The following is an 18,885-nucleotide window of genomic DNA, read 5'->3' as shown; positions in this document are numbered from 1 at the left end:
GTTTGTTGTGGGAGTAGAAAGCTTTTACATCAATCCTATGAAATCCATTGATGTTAGGTGTGGTTTGTAGGTTTTGTGCAACAAGCAAGTGTATATGTCTATAGAAAGTTAAAGTATCACAGTCCTTTAGTGAGATATAAGATGACCTCTAGGTTTCTCCCTTTTTCCATGTTAATATCCTACAGCATTTGACCGAGAGTATTCTGAAGGATATTTAGGAACTCTGCTTTTCTTTTAGTCTAAACATTCCTCTTTCATATTTTCTTCTTATAAAGCAAGTAGGAGGTAAACAGAATTTTCACCAAATTAACTTCAGGACATAAACCCATCATTGTAATAGTCTTTTAAATATATCATAAATATAATTTTGGTCTTAGTGAAGTTACTGGTAATAAAAATTATTAATAAGATCAGTAATACAATCTGTAAAACACTGTAATTATAACATTTTGAAATCAGTTCTCTGTGGTAGACTTGAGCTGGTTTTGTCCATGAGACCAGTGAGGCAGAGTTTGTGTTGCAATGAGCTAAGAGTGGACTCAAGTATCCTGTTGTGTAGACCAGTAATTTTTTAATCATACCACATGGCCTTCCATATAAACATAGATGTATTTTATGTTACTCATTGCCTCCAGATTCATTTTTTTTTTAAATTTTATTTATTTATGATAGGCACACAGTGAGAGAGAGAGAGAGAGAGGCAGAGACAGGCAGAGGGAGAAGCAAGCTCCTCACAGGGAGCCCGACGTGGGATTCGATCCCGGGTCTCCAGGATCGCGCCCTGGGCCAAAGGCAGGCGCCAAACCGCTGCGCCACCCAGGGATCCCTCCAGATTCATTTTTAACTATATTTAGTTTGGCTTGGAAACAGATTTTATACCTAGGTATGTTCTGTATAGGAAAGATAAAATGTATTTCTAATTACCTTACTTACATGTTTTGACTATTTTCTTTCTAGTTTTTAGAAGTACCCAGACTGGATAAAGAAAGTCCTTTAGAAGGCCTGGATGATACAAGCCTGTGGATTCCCCAAAGTGAAAATCATGACATTTGGATTAAAAGGCTGACTTGTGCTTTTTTGGATAGTGGAGGCACGAAAAGTGAAATTCTTCAATTATTAAAGCCAATGTGTGAAGTAAGAAGATTAATTAGTCTGCCTTACTCCCTTTCTATCTGTACTTTTTATATTTGACCCTTCTCTTAATAGTCTTTGGTTGTCCCATTCCCTTTGGCTTCCATGCACATGTTTGTGCTTGTCTTTCTAAAAAGAGTGCTATGGTAGGGCACATCTTCAGGAAATATCACCTGCGCTTGGCTGTTGGGAGTCCATCAAATGGGGCCCAGTGAGACCTCTGTTTAGTTAGAACTTTGTGCAGTCGGTTTCAGCTGTGGGGTAACTGCATACTGGATGAGCTCTAAAGGGTGCCTTGAATAATTTGTTACTAATGATTGTAAATTACTTATTTTAACCAAAAGTCTGCTCTCTTTTTCTAAGCTTAATTTTTAAAAAAGTCATTGTCATTTACTTTCCCTCGTATACTTTATTAAATAAGAAAAAAGAGATAGCAGTTAACATTACTTTTTTATTTTTATCTATTATTTATTTATTTGTTTTAAAGATTTACTTAATAGAGAGTGTGTGAGCAAGCGAACAGTTTATTTCTCTTCCTCCACAGGAAGGGCAGACATTTAACTGAATGTGCCTCCCAGACACCCCTGCTTTTTAATTTTTGAAGGTACAATATAGTTTATTTCAGTAGAGGTAAAGGTCTGTACCAAATCAAACACAGAATTGGTATACTTTTATCAAGTATGCCATCCAAAACAGTATAATATAAAAATGCTCTAAGACTTTAATGCTAACCTAGTTTATATAGTACCATCAAACACGATTTAATGACAGTGTGAAAACAAAGTATCTGACTAGTTAATTAAAAGTAACTGATGATGTGGATAGAACTAGAGGGTATGATACTAAGTGAAATAATACTGTCAGAGAGACAAATACCATATGATTAAATTCATATGTGGAATTCAAGAAACAAAATAGGGAATGTAGTGGAAGGGGGGTAGAAAAGAGAGAGGAAAATAAACCACAAGAGGCTCTTAATGGAGAACAGACTGGAGGTTGATAGAGAGAGTTGCGTATGGGATGGGCATTGAGGACACTTGTGATGAACACCGAGTGTTGTCTGTAAGTGAGGAATCACTGAAGTCTCCTGAAACCAATTTTACCATATATGTTAGCTAACTAGAGTTTAAGTAAAAGCTTGAAATAAAAAAAAAAATTTAGAGAAAGAATTTTGATAAAGTGCCCTGATTGAAAGCAGTTTATAAAGCAGTCCTTGCTTCTACAGAAATGTTAGCAGTGAATAAATTATCACACTGTCAGCATTATTTCTACATTGTACTTGTGCTAAGAAGAAAAGAAAAAAGTGTACATTTGGTAATCTGTCATCTGTTCTGTGAGTGTGGTGTGTCATGAATATATAAAGAGGACACCTTGACAAAAATAAGATTGAGGACTATTTTCACATACCACAAGTATTAAAGTACTTTCTACACTGTGGAGTATATCACAAATTATATATGCAGAAATTGGTTTATTAAACACTTTAACCTATTTGTAGTTTTTCACTGAGTATAGAAAATGCACACCAAGATCAGATTTTCAGCTTTTCTCTTAAACTTTGATTCCCATTTTCCTTTGTAGTAATTTAGAAAACTGTGTGTTATTAGCAACGCTTTTCAACTATGAAATTTTATTTGCAGTAGTGATGTAATAATTGCATTTGTAAGCTTTATCCTGTTTCATTATATGCAGATGACCTAGATTGGAAATGAACAGGTGTCATGTAACTAATGTGTTTGACATCGATACTCTGGATGTCTTTGATTTTTCTTAAGTGCTGCCTTAACTGGTTCAAGATACATGGAGTTCCTGGCAGATTCATCTGTCTTTTTTTTTTTTAACCTTTTTTTTTTTTTTTAATTTATTCAGAGGCAGAGAGAGAGAAGCAGGCAGAGGGGCAGAGACACAGGCAGAGGGAGAAGCAGGCTCCATGCAGGGAGCCCGATGTGGGACTCGATCCCGGGTTTCCAGGATCACACCCCAGGCTGCAGGCGGTGCTAAACCGCTGCACCACCGGGACTGCCCTCTGTCGTTTTTCTTTAAGTCTAATGTGCCAGTAAAGGGGAATGAAAATGTTAAGTGAGATATATTATTTTCCCTCAGACTGTCTGCTCAGTGTGTCTCTGTGTTTTTAGGTGAAAGCTGACTTTTGTCAGACTGTGCTTCCATACTTGATTCATGATATTTTACTGCAAGATACAAATGAATCCTGGAGAAACCTGCTTTCTACACAGATTCAGGGATTCTTCACTAATTGTTTCAGACACTCCTCACCAACGAGCCGATCCACAACCCCTGCAAATTTGGATTCTGGTATTCTGTTAAATTTCATTTAACATTTATACTGTTAATGCATTTATACTGTTAATGTTTCAGTTATAGAGAAAGATTTGTTTGAATCCCTTGAGGATGCTTTATTATCTTAACTCCATAACGTCTCAATATTTATTTTCTCATCATCTGTAGAATGGAGATGAAAGTCGTAGCCAGGGCAGCCTGGGTGGCTCAGCAGTTTAGCACCACCTTCAGCCCAGGGCCTGATCCTGGAGACCTGGGATCGAGTCCCACATCAGGCTCCCTGCATGGAGCCTGCTTCTCCCCCTGCCTGTGTCTCTGCCTCTCTCTCTCCCTCTCTCTGTGTCTCTCATGAATAAATAAATAAAATCTCTTTTAAAAAAAGAAAGAAAGTCGTAGCCAATGTTCAGGGAGATAACATATGGAAAGCCCCCAGGATGATTTTTTTTTAAATTTTTAATTTATTTATGATAGTCACAGAGAGAGAGAGAGAGAGAGTCAGAGACACAGGCAGAGGGAGAAGCAGGCTCCATGCACCGGAAGCCCGATGTGGGATTCGATCCTGGGTCTCCAGGATCGCGCCCCGGGCCAAAGGCAGGCGCCAAACCGCTGCGTCACCCAGGGATTCCCCCCCCCCCCCCAATATGATTCTTGACACACAGTGATGCCTCAGTGAATTTTGGCTTCTAATAACAGAGCAATGCACTGAGCATTTGGTGTATATCAGGTCCTGTGCTCAGCACTAGCACCACAGAAGGAAGGGGACCCCCTACCTTCTAGCAGTGGAGAAAAAACCTTTAGACAGGGCAGCCTGGGTAGCTCAGTGATTTAGCGCCACCTTCGGCCCAGGGGGTGGGTGATCCTGGAGACCTGAGGTCAAGTCCCACATCAGGCTCCCTTTGTGGAGCCTGCTTCTCCCTCTACCTGTGTCTCTGCCTCTCTCTATCTCTGTGTCTCTCATGAATAAATAAATAAAATTAAAAAAAACAAACCACACTAGCAAAAAAAAAACAAAAAAAAACCACAAAATAAAAAACAACAAAAAAAAAACTCCAAATAGATTAGATTATATTTTATTTACTAATATAAACTGAGCTTCAAAATAAATATTTTCCATGGGAAGAGTCTATTGCAGAACTTCCACCAGGAGCAGGAACATTGTATTCACATAATACATATATGCATACCTGAGGGCTCATCTTGGGTCAGTTTTTCAAACCAAAAATTAAAGAAAAAAAATTCACAAATCTATAATGTTAACTTACTGTCTTTCATATGTATCATTGGCATATTTTATGTGTAAACATAAAGCCAGGTACAGATTTACTTAGTGTACTTGAGACCAGTACAGTTCTAAGACAAATATGGATTTGTGTGTTTTGCTGCCACTAAATTGCTCTTCTGAATCTTGAATGTGGTTCTTGTCACTTTGGTGTAGGTTGTGATCACACGATTCTTCCAGTCATTTCTTTCTGGGCTGCTGAAACCTATTTGAAATGGCTGTGTTGTCACTTGGACCTCACTTTATTTTAGGTTTTATGTAATTCCTCTTCACTGACTGCACTTACACATCTACCGTTTGAAATAATGTTTTTATAAATGTAGACATGGAAGTTCATTCTGAGTTCCTAGTAGATTGTAAGTTGGTCTTTTAAATGACCTGAGATAGGCTTATGTGGAGTTTCTTTAGATGATCAATATGAAATTCATATAGATATAAAAATTGATATTCATAAAAAATTCTCAGAAACTTTACAAACTAAACTATATCTTCTGTTCTTAATTTGGGAAATAAGGTATAAGTGGTTCAGTTGCCACTAAGCATTTAAATTTTAAATATTAAAATCACTTAAAGTCATATTAAAATAATTTTATTACCAAATTTAATAAAATCACTGCCTCTGATGACCTGGTAGTTCATTATCATCAACATAGCCAAGGCATTTTTTTATGTTTATCATACATACATACATGTTATGCTATCACCATTCCTACGCAAAAATCAGCCCACTTTATTTTACCTCTGTGTAAAGTGCCAATTTCTATATGACTGTGAATGAAAATTCAATTTTCATATGTAAAATTGTCATTTAAAAGGAAAGTAAATACAAATTTTTTTCTTTTTTTTTCTTTTTTTAAGATTTTATTTATTAATCATGAGAGACAGAGAGAGGCAAAGACACAGGAAGAGGGAGAAGAGGGCTCCATGTAGGGAGCCCAGTGTGGGACTAGCTCTCAGGACCCCGGGATCACGACCTGAGCTGAAGGCAGACGCTCAGCTGCTGAGCCACCTAGGTGTCCCGTAAATACCAATTTCTATCAGATTAAATAGTTATCTTTTCTGAGGTCAGTCTCTCTGTCTACACTCACATGTCTCCTGTGCAACTCGGACCCACTTCTCCAAAATAGACTTAGCATCTTCACCCCTTCCCTTGGCCTGGTTTCTCTAATGCTTGTACCTGTTCAGTGAGTGGCACCCAGCTGCCCAAGCCAGAGAACCTCTCTCCTGTGTCCATAAGATTGCCAGACCCTCTCACTTCTAGGTTGTAAATAACATCAGTCCCTCTGTTTCTTGCTCACGCAGCATCCCTGCTGCTTCTCAACTCTGTGGTTCAATGAGTTCTTGTTCTGGCCATCTCAGATAACTGTTCCTGGGACACTAGCTGTTACTCTTCTGTCAGATACCACGTCCTCTGTGGAACTTTAATTGTTGAGATTAGGTTCCTTTTGATATGCCTCTACCTGCCATCTATTCTCCCTGTCATAGCACAGAGCACATGATGTAGTCAGTGAGTTCTGTGTGCACAGCAGTGGTCTGTCTTATTCAGGGGTGATCCTGAGCAGTGAGTACATAAAAGATCCTCGAGGGGCACCCAGGTGGCTCAGTCAGTAAAGTGTCTGCCTTCGGCTCAGGTCATGATCCCTGCCCAGTGGGGAGTCTGTTGGGCAGACTCTCCCTCTCCCTCCCGCCTCTCTCCCTCTCCTTCTCCCTGTCCCTCTCACTCTCTCTGCCTCTGCCCTTCACTTTTGCACTCCCTCGTTGTCTCTGTCTCTTAAATAAATAAAATCTTAAAAATAAATAAAAGATCCTTGATAAATATTTACTGAATCAGTGAATTAGTCCCCTTCAGAAATAAAATACAAATTGTAATTAAATTCTCAGGTTTTATTAAGCTTAGTAGTTTATTCTAAAAGAATAAGAAATGCCATTAAATTCTACTTATTTATTCATATTTATTAGGAACCAATTTTGTGCCAGGTTACTGCCTTCCAGAAGCTTATAGCATAGAGGGAGACAGACACACAAACAGGGAAGAATGTGTATAAGCAAGTCTGTCTGGGACTGAGGGGAGCTATCTTTCTTTGTCAGAGTCAGAGCATTTTTTCCGATCCTGTGTGGATAAAAAATCACAAAGAACAATGCTGGCTGTCGTGGACTACATGAGGAGACAGAAGAGGTAATGAAGTGAATATTGCTTTTGGAGTTTGGGATTTAGAAGTGTAGCTTGTTAACTGCTGGTTGAATTTTAACATGATTAATTTAGATGCTGCTGCTGCAAGGTGCTGTATTTAATTTGTGTGATGCTTATATCATTTTGAAATAATCTGTTTTCAGGGTGGTTCTTTGGTTAAGAACTTCATAAGATAAAAGTTTCTTTACTAGGAATCATGGTCCTCAAAATGGTTCAGTATACTGTGGCAGTGTTTATTTTCTTGATTGTGATAAATTGTTTTATAGTATCATGTCTTATTCCTGTTACTATTCATGGGATTTTTACCAATGAGTGCAGGAATTGCTACCTTGAGTGGTCTGATTGGTTTCTGCTGCTCCAGAGTTGACTGGAGCTCTGAAGAAAGTGTAGTCCCCCATTAACTCAAGTAGGTGGAAATTGATGTCTCACGTGCTGGTGGCAGCTGTTGGTTGGTAATGCTTGGTTGGTAATGCCTCGGAAGGAGAGGCAGGGGAAAATGAAAAATCCCTGAATTCCTTTTGTTTGTACCCCGCTTATCCATCCCACTCCCTCCTTAAAGAAAGAAATGTTAGGTCTGTCAGCGTATTTGTTTCTAGTTAGAAACAAAGTTACTGATTCACTGTCTTGTCTGTCTCAGATCCTCTTCTGAGAAAGCCCATAAAGAGCTTTAATTGTAGCTAGAAACATCTCTATTCTTGGTGTGGGGAGGCACTCTTGAATCATTCAGTTTATCATCCAGGTGGAATGGTGTTGATATGGGCAGTCCCTGGAGAAGACAAAATTCTTGGTATTCGGTTCTCATTCAGAATAGGCTTCAACGAAGAGTTTGAGAGAATATGGATAGAACAGAGGGTGTAAGGACCTGGGTTCAAGTTCAGGTGCCACAGTGCTCAGGAGCTGTGTGTGATCTCTGAAGTTCAGGTTCCTCAGTAGCTATGGTTAAGTGTCAGCACTTTACTCATCAGCCTGAGAAGCATCATTTCATCATTGCAACGATTGTTGATGCCATGTGTTGTCCCTGGGCTTTACAAGTGAACAAACTGAAGCTTGAAAAATTAAGTTGCTGCAGATGATACAGCTTGTGTGTGTGTGTGGGGGGGGGGGGGGGGGGGTTGTCCAGCTAGATTTGAACCAGGTTGTACCTTCTAAAACCAGTGCTCTTAACCAATCTCTTGTCACATCTCATATATAATATTGGTTTTGGAAATGGTAGTATCTATGGTCTCTTCCAATGCTGACCTGTTACCACAGGAGATTTTGGTTGACTTCAAAAATGAACTGCAATAGGAAAAATATGTAATTGTGTCATAGAAGAAACAATATTATCATTCAGTTGGCTACTTAAAAAGATTTGTGTGTCAGTTGCTGTTCTGTGCAGTTCTTGGCCTGTGGCCCATGGATCCCTTGGTGGAGGGCAGGAGTGAGCCCCACATTTGTGTGAGCTGATGCCCCATTGCTTTCATGGTGTGTGATCCATGAACCGTCAGAAATAGGGCTCTTCAGCCACAGTGTCTGAGAACGTGAGAGCTGTATACTGGTGATTTGAATGTAATTTCTTTTTAACCAGCACTTGATACCACTGTGTTCTAGAGCAGCAGACTTTTCTCTTGACAGTGAAGTTGTAATGACTGGATGTTACATTTTTCTTTAGACCTTCCATAGGAACAGTTTTCGATGATGCTTTCTGGCTGGAGTTGAATTATCTAGAAGTTGCTAAGGTAGCTCAGTCCTGTGCCGCTCACTTTACAGCATTGTTCTATGCAGAAATCTACGCAGATAAGAAAAGCATGGAAGAAGACAAAAGGTAATGAATGGGATGCATACCTTTGGTTTTCTAAATTGATGTTGACCTTGTTTCAGTTAAAGTATATAGTTTGTTTTGCTCCCAGTCCTTCATTTGAAAGACATTTCAGAGAGAAAAGTCTTTTAAAGTGAAATGATAATATTTTAAAAGAAATAAGTAATTATGCTCTGAAATAAAATAGAGATGTTTATTATTTAAGAATTGTGGAAATTCTCAGATAGCCAACTCCTGAGGGACAGAGACCCTTCTCTCCGTATTCCCCACAGCATCGGGAACTTACTATAAGTGATCAAAGATAGTTTTTTCATCAGTGATTCCCCAATTTCACTGAAGTTCATTTTACCAATACCCCTGCTTATTCAAGATCCATTTTACTTGTTTGTAAAGTAATGTAACTGATTTGTTTCTGTGACTAGATCACTTTGATTACTTTGCTATCTCCCTGTTTCTACTAATTTAATTAGCTTTTCCTCTGAGTTAGAACTCTTTTAGAGCCAAGCAGGTGTTGTCCTAGAGTAAAAATACTGCATTATCCCAACTGCCTTCCTCAGATCATGCTCATTTGACATGGCCTATTGTTTATTTTTGTTGTTAGCCTCATTTTCCAACTACAAAATCATTCATATTACAGAATTGAAAGAACAAAGTTGTATAGTATTGCTACATTTCTCTTACTTGTTACTTAGAGTTTCTACTCTGGATTGTCCTTAACCTGGAAGCAGTGTGGTTCTTAGACTATGGAAAACCAGGAGCCAGTTTTCAAATTCTGCCCCAGATATGAATAAATTAGTGTACCTGAGCCGATTTCTTAACTCTCTGGCTTCGTATTTAATTTCTGCTTTTCAACTGAAAACAGAAACCTACAATATGTAGGTACTGTGTGTAACATGTAATTGATCACATTCACAATCATTATAGACTTTATGTGAAGACAGTTCTGTTCTTTAAGTGTGTAAGGAGTAAGGAATTGATTATTGCTTATTTCTTAGAGACTTAAAATTTGGGTCAGGATCTGTATAGTAATTATGATCTAAATGTGTTTCAGTATCTTGGTTTCACAGTATAGTATTTTGTACTATTTAGGAGTAAGTAACTGAGCTCTTCTTTGAGCGTAAATAAAATCACCTTAATTTACAGATAGATGATTGTATGGAATTTGGCACATTTTTGCAAAAGTGCTTGTTTAATAAGCAGGTGAGCCTGGATTTTATTTTGGTTAACATTAGGAATGAGTCCTTGACAAATAGGGCTTGCTGTTTGGTTTTGTTGTTTTCCCCCAGGTTCCTGATGGCAAAGGAAGGGCACACAGATGAGCTGGATTGGGGGTAGGGAACGCTGGTTTTTTCAGTGACTGTGTTAGGTATCCTACAGTTTTATTTATTAACTTACTGCTGGGAACAGATGAGATTTTCAGGTTAGTGTCCATAATTTTTTAGAAAGAAATCCCAAACTCTGCAAAACAGATTTAGCTGAGAAGTGTTCACTGACAGCGTCATTTTAGTGCTCCTGATCCGTGAGGCAGTGACAGCTCGGGTCCGACGGCTTGTTTTTTTGCCTGTAGGGTGAACAGACTTGGACTGGCAGAGTCATAACCCCCAGGACTGTCCCCCTACTTTCCACTTTTCCTCTGAAAACTTTTTCTGCATAACTTGCCAATAAGGAAACTGTCCCATCCACATGGGAAGGTTGGATGTTGTCCGTGCTGTTTTGGCACTCTGCGCTCTGTGCTCCCTCCAGTGGGTGATGCTACCTTGTGTTTTGTGTTCATTGTTTGTTGGATGGAATTTTTATCATAGGAGCATGAACCCATAAATAGAGTTTATTTTCCTTATTTTTGAGCTTTTTGACAAATTATATGTGTACTTTTCTATGACTTGTTTTTCTGCTCAGTATTTTTGTAATACTTATGCTGTGTGTGGCTGTACTTCATGAATTTGTCACTGCCACTTAACGTTCTAGGGGGAGGACACACTACAGTTCATTTGCTCATTTCCTGATGGTATATACTTAAGTATAAAATTACTGGGTTGCAGGATATGCAAAATTTTAGCCTCCTAAAAGATTGTGCCAAATTGGCTTTTAACACGGTTATACCAATTTGCATACTTCTCAGAAATGTAGTTTATGAGGAAGTAGACCAGTAGAAATCCTTACATTTAAGGAAGGGAGCCAAACAGAAATAAGGTGATAGGTAATAATGGAATCACTATTACCCATGATAAGATGTATTTTATACTTTGGATTATTATTGTCATAAACTGTCCATAGGCATGATTTCTGAGTTAAAATTACTTACGGGACAGAATGTCCTCTATATAAATGCATGGTTTAAAGCTAAGGTCTTGGAGTCTACAAATCCGAGTTTTCATCCTGTCACTTACTAGTTTTATAATCTTGGGTGTGGGTAGATCCCACTGATGCGCTTCTTTCTCAACACAGTATTATTAGACTTCTTAATTTTTTGCCAGTTTATCAGGTGTTAAGTGGTGTCTTGTGTGGTCTTTATTTGTGTGCCCGTGATTATGAATGAGGTTGAACTTCAGGTAAGAACACTGTCAGAACATTTAGAACAGAAGCCATGTGGCCTTCCCCTATATCAGACTGTCATTAAAATTTGATCTCCTTCAAGAAAGTAATACAATTTTTTTTCTATTCTAGGTGTAAGTCATATAATTTAGAGTAAATGGTTCATTATGTTTTAACTGTGACCTTGGTTAGTTTTTTTTCCCATCCAAGTCTATGTATAGTATATATTAACAAGCTTCAAAATAGTAGATTCTCATTAAAAGAAGTGCTCTTGTTACAAACAGAAGTCTTACGTTTGAAGAAGCAAGCCAGAATACAGCTATTTCTAGTTTGAGTGAAAAAAGTAAAGAAGAAACTGGAATAAGTTTACAGGTAAATATTATAGAGACATTATTATTTGTGATACTATTTATTTTATATTTTGGATTATTATTTTGTTACTGAGATTATAGAGATGTCATTTGATTTTCAAAGTGACATTACTATTTAGACTGTCATATACCTTAAGTTCATGGTTTGAAGGTTAGACCTTGAAGTAGCAGACAGACTTAGTTGTAAGTTATTAACTTACTCTGCCACTTAGTTGTAAAATCTTGCACAAAATTACTTACAACCTTGAGTTCCTTTATCTGCAAATTGGAAGTAAAACCACCTATCTCATGGGGTAAATTTATACCGTATCTTTTCTGCCACAGTAGCCTCTTGATTTTCTTTATAGCATTTAACATTCGTAATCATAATATATTCATTTGTTTACTTGTCTCTTGCATGTCACATCTTAGGGCAGATGGCTTCTTCTGTAAATCTCTGAATGTCCACCCTCACTGAATCTCTGGTCAGCTCATTCCTCTGAAATGACTTGTGTCAGCCCTTCTGCTTTGCCTGAAGCCCTGCTTATCTCTTCCTGCTTGTTTCTTGAAGAAAACAGGGGACAGAGAGAAGAGGTCCCACCACCTTCCCCATCAAATATGGAAGTCTCTCTGCGTCTGTTCCCCCAAATACCTCCTCTTTTTAGTCCAGATGGTCCTTTCTGGACTAGATGGTTTCATTTTTATGAACTCTTTCTCAGAATTAGTTCTTTACTGCGCTGCACTCCTCTGAGTGTGTACACAGGTTTCCACACTCCTTTGAGAATCACCCCCTCAGGGGCGCCCACTGACTCGGTCGCTGGAACATGCAGCTCTCGATCTCGTGGTCATGAATTCACATCCCATGTTGGGTATGAAGCCTCCTGAAGACAAAATAAAATCATCCCCCTTCAGACAAACACAAAGTCATTTCCCTCTGCCCTGTGTTCTCTTCCATCCCCCCTTTCTGGCCTCCCTTCCCTTCACAGCCAGACTTTGTGAAGGACCTTCCAGGCTCCCTCAGGCAGCACTTGCTAAAGCTCTCCCCACCCTCCCAAACTTCAGGTGACTAGTAGAGGGTCACCTTCCCTCCAGCGTCTTCCCTGATGTTTTGTGAACATTTAGCACCCTCAGCCACACCTTGTGTGAGGTGTGTCCTCTCTGGGTTTGTCCCATTCTCCTTTCTCTTTTCCCTTTTTGCTTTTATAGTCTTACCTGAGTTCTTAAAGTATTTCCTGTGTTAAGACACTGTATGAGGCTTGGGTCCTGAATGTTCCAACACCAAGGGCTCAGTTTGATGTTTGTGAATATAAACAGTTGAATTAGAAGTATAGAATTATGCCAGTATTGGTGAATTTGTATGTAGTAAGTATCTCCCAGAGCAAGCACTATTAATAAAGCTCTTGTCTGGTTTTCTCTGCAAAAGTTTCTAGCTTTTTCTTTTTTCTTTTTCTTTTCCTTTCTTTTCTTTTCTTTTCTTTTCTTTTCTTTTCTTTTCAGCTCCATGCCCAGTGTGGAGCTCAGTGCGGGGCTTGAACTCATGACCCTGAGATCAAGACCTAAGCTGAGACCAAGAGTTGCATGCTTAACTGACTGAGCCCCGCAGGCAACCCCATTTTCTCTTGTTTTCTATTTTCATTTTTATTTTACTGAGATGATTTTAAACAATCGATTTTGTGCAAACTTTACAACAAAGATTTGAGTCAGTAAGCCACTTCTTTATCCATACCACATTTTATCAATTGTAATACAATGCAATTTTGAGTTTTCTTTCAAAGAAAAATTCGTGACCTTTATTTTACTACATTCAGTTTTCAGGAGTCAGATTTTGCAGACATCATTTCCCATGTACAGTTTTAGTCGTTAATAGTATTATTTGTTTTTGTTTTTACTGTGTTTTTTTTTTTTTTTTTTTAATTCTCAGTCTTTTGTGAATCCATACAGATTTTAGGATTGTATATTCTAGTTCTGGGAAAAATGCTGTAGATTTTATTTTTAGGTAATCTGTATATCCATCGTAGGGCTTGAACTCATCACCCTCAGATCAAGAGTCACATGCTCCTCTGACTGAGCCAGCTCTTCTGACTCACATGATTATTTTTGTATGTGTTAAAAGTCCGATAGATTGGGATTGCTTTCTTATTTAAATTCATGAAATTGTGAGCAGTTCTTTTCAGGGGAGTCAGTCATTCTGTTCTCTGGAATCAGTTTGTTGTGTTCAAAACTTTATATTTTGGTATCACTGTCTTTTACTTTTATAACAGAGTTAGGAGATACATGTTGGTAATGATAAAATTTCCCATTTGCTAAATTCATAAAGTGATATTTTTCCTCTCCCATTTTTGTTGCTGCCGTGTTTTTAGGATCTGCTTTTAGAAATCTACAGAAGTATAGGAGAGCCAGACAGTCTGTATGGCTGTGGCGGAGGGAAAATGTTACAGCCCCTTACTAGGTAAATTGCGTGTTTCTAGATAACGGTGTGGTAATTCTGTCTGTGAAGGAGTTACGTGCATGTAAAACTAAAAGGCATTTTGAAAATCTTTCTTTATAGACTGCGTACATACGAACATGAAGCAATGTGGGGGAAAGCCCTGGTGACCTATGACCTTGAGACGGCAATCTCCTCATCAACCCGCCAGGCAGGAATAATTCAGGTGAGTTATTTTCTGCCCTGGAGAGCACTACTAGTGGAGTGCTGACATGATTTTAACGTGTCAGTGGGGGTACACTAGAGGTGAGAGTGCAAGTTACCTGCTTTTCAGGCATTGGGCTAACCTCCAGAGGGGGACACACAACTGAATTGGGTGGAACATTGACCTAAAAGATCATGTAGATTTGTTGGTCACAGTCTTGTTAGCTGACAGCAGAAGACATTCTTCACTGTGCAGTGTGCCATGGGGTGGATGGGTCTCATGTAAACTGTTCTCATGGTTTGCGCTAGAGTTGGGCCCAAGGGCCATCCTTGTGCTGCTAACTGATGTTCTTTATCCGTAGCCATTCCCCCATCATGTGGCAGGGTCTTGTGAGCTCCATCTTTGTGTTCTGGGGGGAGCATACTAAACTGTGTTTTGGGATTTTCGTGATGTGTTATCAAAGTTACTTTTCCTGTTTGATTGCTGTTTCTCTAGTTCTGTTACCTTTGAGTACTGAACTTTTTTTTTTTTTTTTAAACTGCTTAGGCCTTGCAGAATTTGGGACTCTGCCATATTCTCTCCATCTATTTAAAAGGATTAGATCATGAAAACAAGGAGTGCTGTGCCGAGCTACAGGAGCTCCACTACCAAGCTGCGTGGAGGAACATGCAGTGGGAGCACTGCATTTCTGTCAAGTAGGAAGAACCCAGACATTTTTTACTACCATTTCTCTAGTTGTAAACAGGAAACAGTTTTTAATCTCACCCTCTGAGGGGAACGGGTTGTGTATTGTATGTTTTATAGATGCTGTCAGCTATAGACACGCCTGAATGCTTGACTAGGACAGCAGTAAGCAGTGACTATGCCTACGTTTCAGTTTCACCCTCCTCTTAGCCAGGGCACCTCCGCTCCCACCCCCAAGATGTACTTGAAAATAGCAATCTAAAATGTATATTTTCATGAGCATCTTTTTGTTTATAAATTCAAGAAAAATATAGTCCTTTCCCTTCCCACTCCCTGCTGCAGATTCTTTAGTTAGTCACATTGCTCTTTTACTGGCTGGATGGTTCACAGAAGACTGCTTTATTGATAAAAGGTTTTCTTTTATAAAAGAAACAGGAACACAGGAAGATACTGTTTATAACCTAAATGTAATGTCACCATTTTTTTTCTGAGTGGAAAGCCAAACGCCTCATCCAATAAAAGGTTTTGCTTTTATGTAAAAATAAAATAATTTTTATGTCAAAATAGATGACAAAAATACCAAAAAATGAAATCCTATTAACTATATGTTGAATTGCCTTCATTGAAAAAAATTCATTAATTGAAATGTCTTTCAAATTTCAGACCATTAGATTGCTGTAAAATTAGAGATTTGCTCTCATATTTTTACAGCATTTTACTGTAGGAGCCTATTCGTGCTTGCCTCTATAAATCACCGCATCCCATCCTTCCCTCTGCTGGCTACATTATGGGCACGTGGGCTTCCTCTGTGTTCTTCCTGCAGGCCAATGTGTTTCCACCTCAAGGCCTTACATATATCTTGTTTTTTTGCCGATTGCCATGCGTGTGTGGCTTCTTTCATTCAGATTCTAGTTTAACAGTGTCCCATCTCAGACTTCTGCTGACCACTCATCCAGAGTAGCCACCCAAGAATTCTGGTTCCTCTTTTAATTCTTCACATGTCGTCATTACTGTCCAATAGTTTTCTTATTTATTGTCCATCTTCTCCAAACCATAGCATGAGCTCTATGAGAAGGACGACCTATCTGAATTGTCCACTCATGGATTCCCCTCTGGAATCTGGTGCCTAGTGCCTACACACAGTCGGTGTTCACAGAGTCATTAAATGAGAAGATAGCATAGTTAGAACCAGGCAAAATATCTGAGAAGTTTACTTTCTTCTGCTTGAATAATTTAAATGATCTGCAAAATTCTTTGTATTTCTTGACAAAATTCCTAGAAATGGAGAAGTTTTCATTTTAGTTGTCGAATTTTGTTTTTTCAGTGAAACTATTTATACATGGATATTTTAGGATTCTTTGTTTATAATTCCTTTTTTCCCCTTATATTTTAATTATCTCACAGCAAAGGAACAGAAGGAACCAGTTACCATGAATCATTGTACAATGCTCTCCAGTCTCTAAGAGATAGAGAATTCTCCACATTTTATGAAAGTCTCAGATATGCCAGGTATTATAAAATGAGTTACTGTATTTTAACATTTAATTCATGGCTGCTTTTCTGAAAACTTGATAATTTCAGTGTGAAGATTTGCCCTAGTAATGAAGAGATAAGGACTTCTTGGCTTTGGTCAGGCTGTTTTTTTGTTATTTCCATTCTCCTCTCAAAAACCAAGTTCACAGTGTAATAAATCATGCCAATCAGTGTTCATGCTCTCCGGGTACAGAAGGGGGAGGCAAAATCCTGGGATTAACAATTTTGTAGCTGCTGTACATCTAAGAAGTAAGTGCTCAGATGAGTTTTATCTTCTGAAGGAATGTTTTTGTAGGAGCTGTGGGTATGCCTATCTTAACAGTTGTTTTCCCTTCCTTGTAAAGGGATTCTCCGTGTTTCAATGTTTTATATTAGAGAATCCTTTAATACATTTGTCAAAGATAGATAGATAGATAGATAGATAGATAGATCCAATAAAACCTTTCTATTTTTGTTTTAGATGTAGGAACATGCTTGTATGTTAGGTGCTTGCATAAATTGTTACTTTTTTTGTTTAATGTTATGCCTTTATTTGTTCATATGGTTCAGATCTTTTTTTTTTTTTAAGATTTTATTTATTTATTCATGAGAGACACAGAGAGAGAGATAGAGGCAGAGAGAGACACAGGCAGAGGGAGAAGCAGGCCCCATGCAGGGAGCCCGACGTGGGACTGGATCCCGGGTCTCCAGGATCACACCCTGGGCTGAAGGCGGCGCTAAACCGCTGAGCCACCTGGGCTGCCCCAGATCTTTAAGAAAAAAAAAAAATTCCCACTGGGACAAGCTCAGCTCTTTATGCAGAACCCTGAAGAATGTCTCGTTGATTCCCGCCTCTGTCCGCTTCTTGCAGTTTTAATCCTGTCTCCTCTAGTAGTTGTGTGGCGCTGAGCTCCTCACATTAGTGTTCATTTTGTAAAGTGGTGACTAATGGTCGGACTTACAGGTATGTAGGCTTGTTATGAGGCACAGATGAGATCATGCACAAGACGGTACTTAACTGTAATAGGCTAAACATATGTAAGACACTTTTTTATTTAACAGTAGTTGCTGGGGCAGCCCGGGTGGCTCAGCAGTTTAGCGCCGCCTTCAGCCCAGGGCCTGATCCTGGAGACCCGGGATCGAGTCCCACATAGGGCTCCCTGCAGGGAGCCTGCTTCTCCCTCTGCCTGTGTCTCTGCCTCTCTCTCTCTCTTTCTCTCTCTCTCTCTCTTTCTCTGTGTTTCTCTCATGAATAAATAATAAAATCCTAAAAAAAAACAAACAACCTGTTGACCTGTTAAATCCTGTATTTTATTACAGGAAGATTGACTACCATTTCAGTGCTTATTAGGTGCTAGCCATTTTGTCAGGCTCTTTCCATACGTATTGTTTAAGCTTCTGAATAATTCTGAAAGTGAAAAAACTGAGGTAGCCAGTAATGTGCTGTGGGTTAAACCGCCAGGAGTGGGAGAGTGGGATGAACCTCCGGCCCAGAAGATGCTTCCGTGCCCACGTGTCGTGCTGGTGCTCGTGAATTTCGGGGGCACTCTGTCAACAGCAAAGCCAGGGAGAAGAACTCTGTAGCAGCAGGGTTGAACTGTGATATTTCTGAAAACCTCTAAGTGTCCCAAGTGTCTTGTGTTTGCTGCCACCAGGGTGAAGGAAGTGGAAGAGCTGTGCAAGGGTGGCCTCGAGTCTGTGTACTCACTCTACCCCACACTCAGCAGGCTGCAGGCCATCGGGGAGCTCGAAAACATCGGGCAGCTCCTCTCCAGGTATGTGGTTCAGACGGCTGCGTAACCCACCCTCAGGTGCAGCTCTGCTCTTCTCTCTCAGCAGTCACTTAAGAAATAAGGAAAGAAGCTAGCTGTAGGTTTGTTTCTCTTAGAAAATAGAAGTTGATTAGCCTCATGCACTGTGCTTTTATTAAAATAAGCATTTTCAAAAATATTTATTGTAAAAATACAGGTTTTTGAAATTTAGCTTCATTGTGCTTTCTTCTTTACGGCTCTTCCCCTGTCCTACTCCAGATAAAATTGTTTTTTCATGATTTTATGCCAGAGCTCATGGTCCCCCATTCTGTTGCAGCACTGCTGTGGCATCAGTGTTGTTTTAGGTCCCTTCTGCCATGCTGACCTAGAAGCTTCCTAAAGGAGCTTTTATTTCCTAGTCATCACCTTGTCTTCTTCCTGTCCCTGTGTCCCCTCTATTTTTGTCAGTGCAGTGGTCCTGAGGGATTGGGCAGTAATGTGTGGGAAGCAGACTTTCCATGTAAACTAATTCCACAATGTGCATTTTCTCTTCATTTAATATATAATGTTGGTAAGTGAAACCTTTGCCAGTTGCCAGCATTGTCTCTCACTGAATTGTGATTTCTTTAACAGCTGTCATTATGCAAAGAGTCACCCCCGGTGCCTAGTTGGGCACAGTAGAAATTCAGGAGTTAGCTTCATTTCCTTGCTGACATGTCTGCTTTTCCA

The 18,885-nt window shown here is 39.2% G+C and overlaps 1 protein-coding gene across 3 annotated transcripts in view; it reads left to right on the top strand.

Annotated features, from left to right (window-relative positions):
- Positions 1–18,885, top strand: part of ATM (ATM serine/threonine kinase) — a 119,411-nt gene that overhangs the window by 71,264 nt on the left and 29,262 nt on the right. For all 3 annotated transcript variants that reach the window (XM_072729896.1, XM_072729897.1, XM_026006789.2), the window contains 10 exons: positions 958–1,134; positions 3,267–3,444; positions 6,797–6,884; positions 8,551–8,703; positions 11,514–11,601; positions 13,940–14,028; positions 14,128–14,230; positions 14,756–14,904; positions 16,298–16,402; positions 18,061–18,180. In XM_072729896.1, the coding sequence (XP_072585997.1) occupies positions 958–1,134; positions 3,267–3,444; positions 6,797–6,884; positions 8,551–8,703; positions 11,514–11,601; positions 13,940–14,028; positions 14,128–14,230; positions 14,756–14,904; positions 16,298–16,402; positions 18,061–18,180 (1,250 nt within the window). The remainder of the gene's footprint in view (positions 1–957; positions 1,135–3,266; positions 3,445–6,796; positions 6,885–8,550; positions 8,704–11,513; positions 11,602–13,939; positions 14,029–14,127; positions 14,231–14,755; positions 14,905–16,297; positions 16,403–18,060; positions 18,181–18,885) is intronic.

This window comes from Vulpes vulpes, chromosome 12 (genome assembly GCF_048418805.1).
Source record: "Vulpes vulpes isolate BD-2025 chromosome 12, VulVul3, whole genome shotgun sequence".
NCBI classification, from domain to species: domain Eukaryota; kingdom Metazoa; phylum Chordata; class Mammalia; order Carnivora; family Canidae; genus Vulpes; species Vulpes vulpes.
This window is presented reverse-complemented; position numbering and strand designations above follow the sequence as displayed.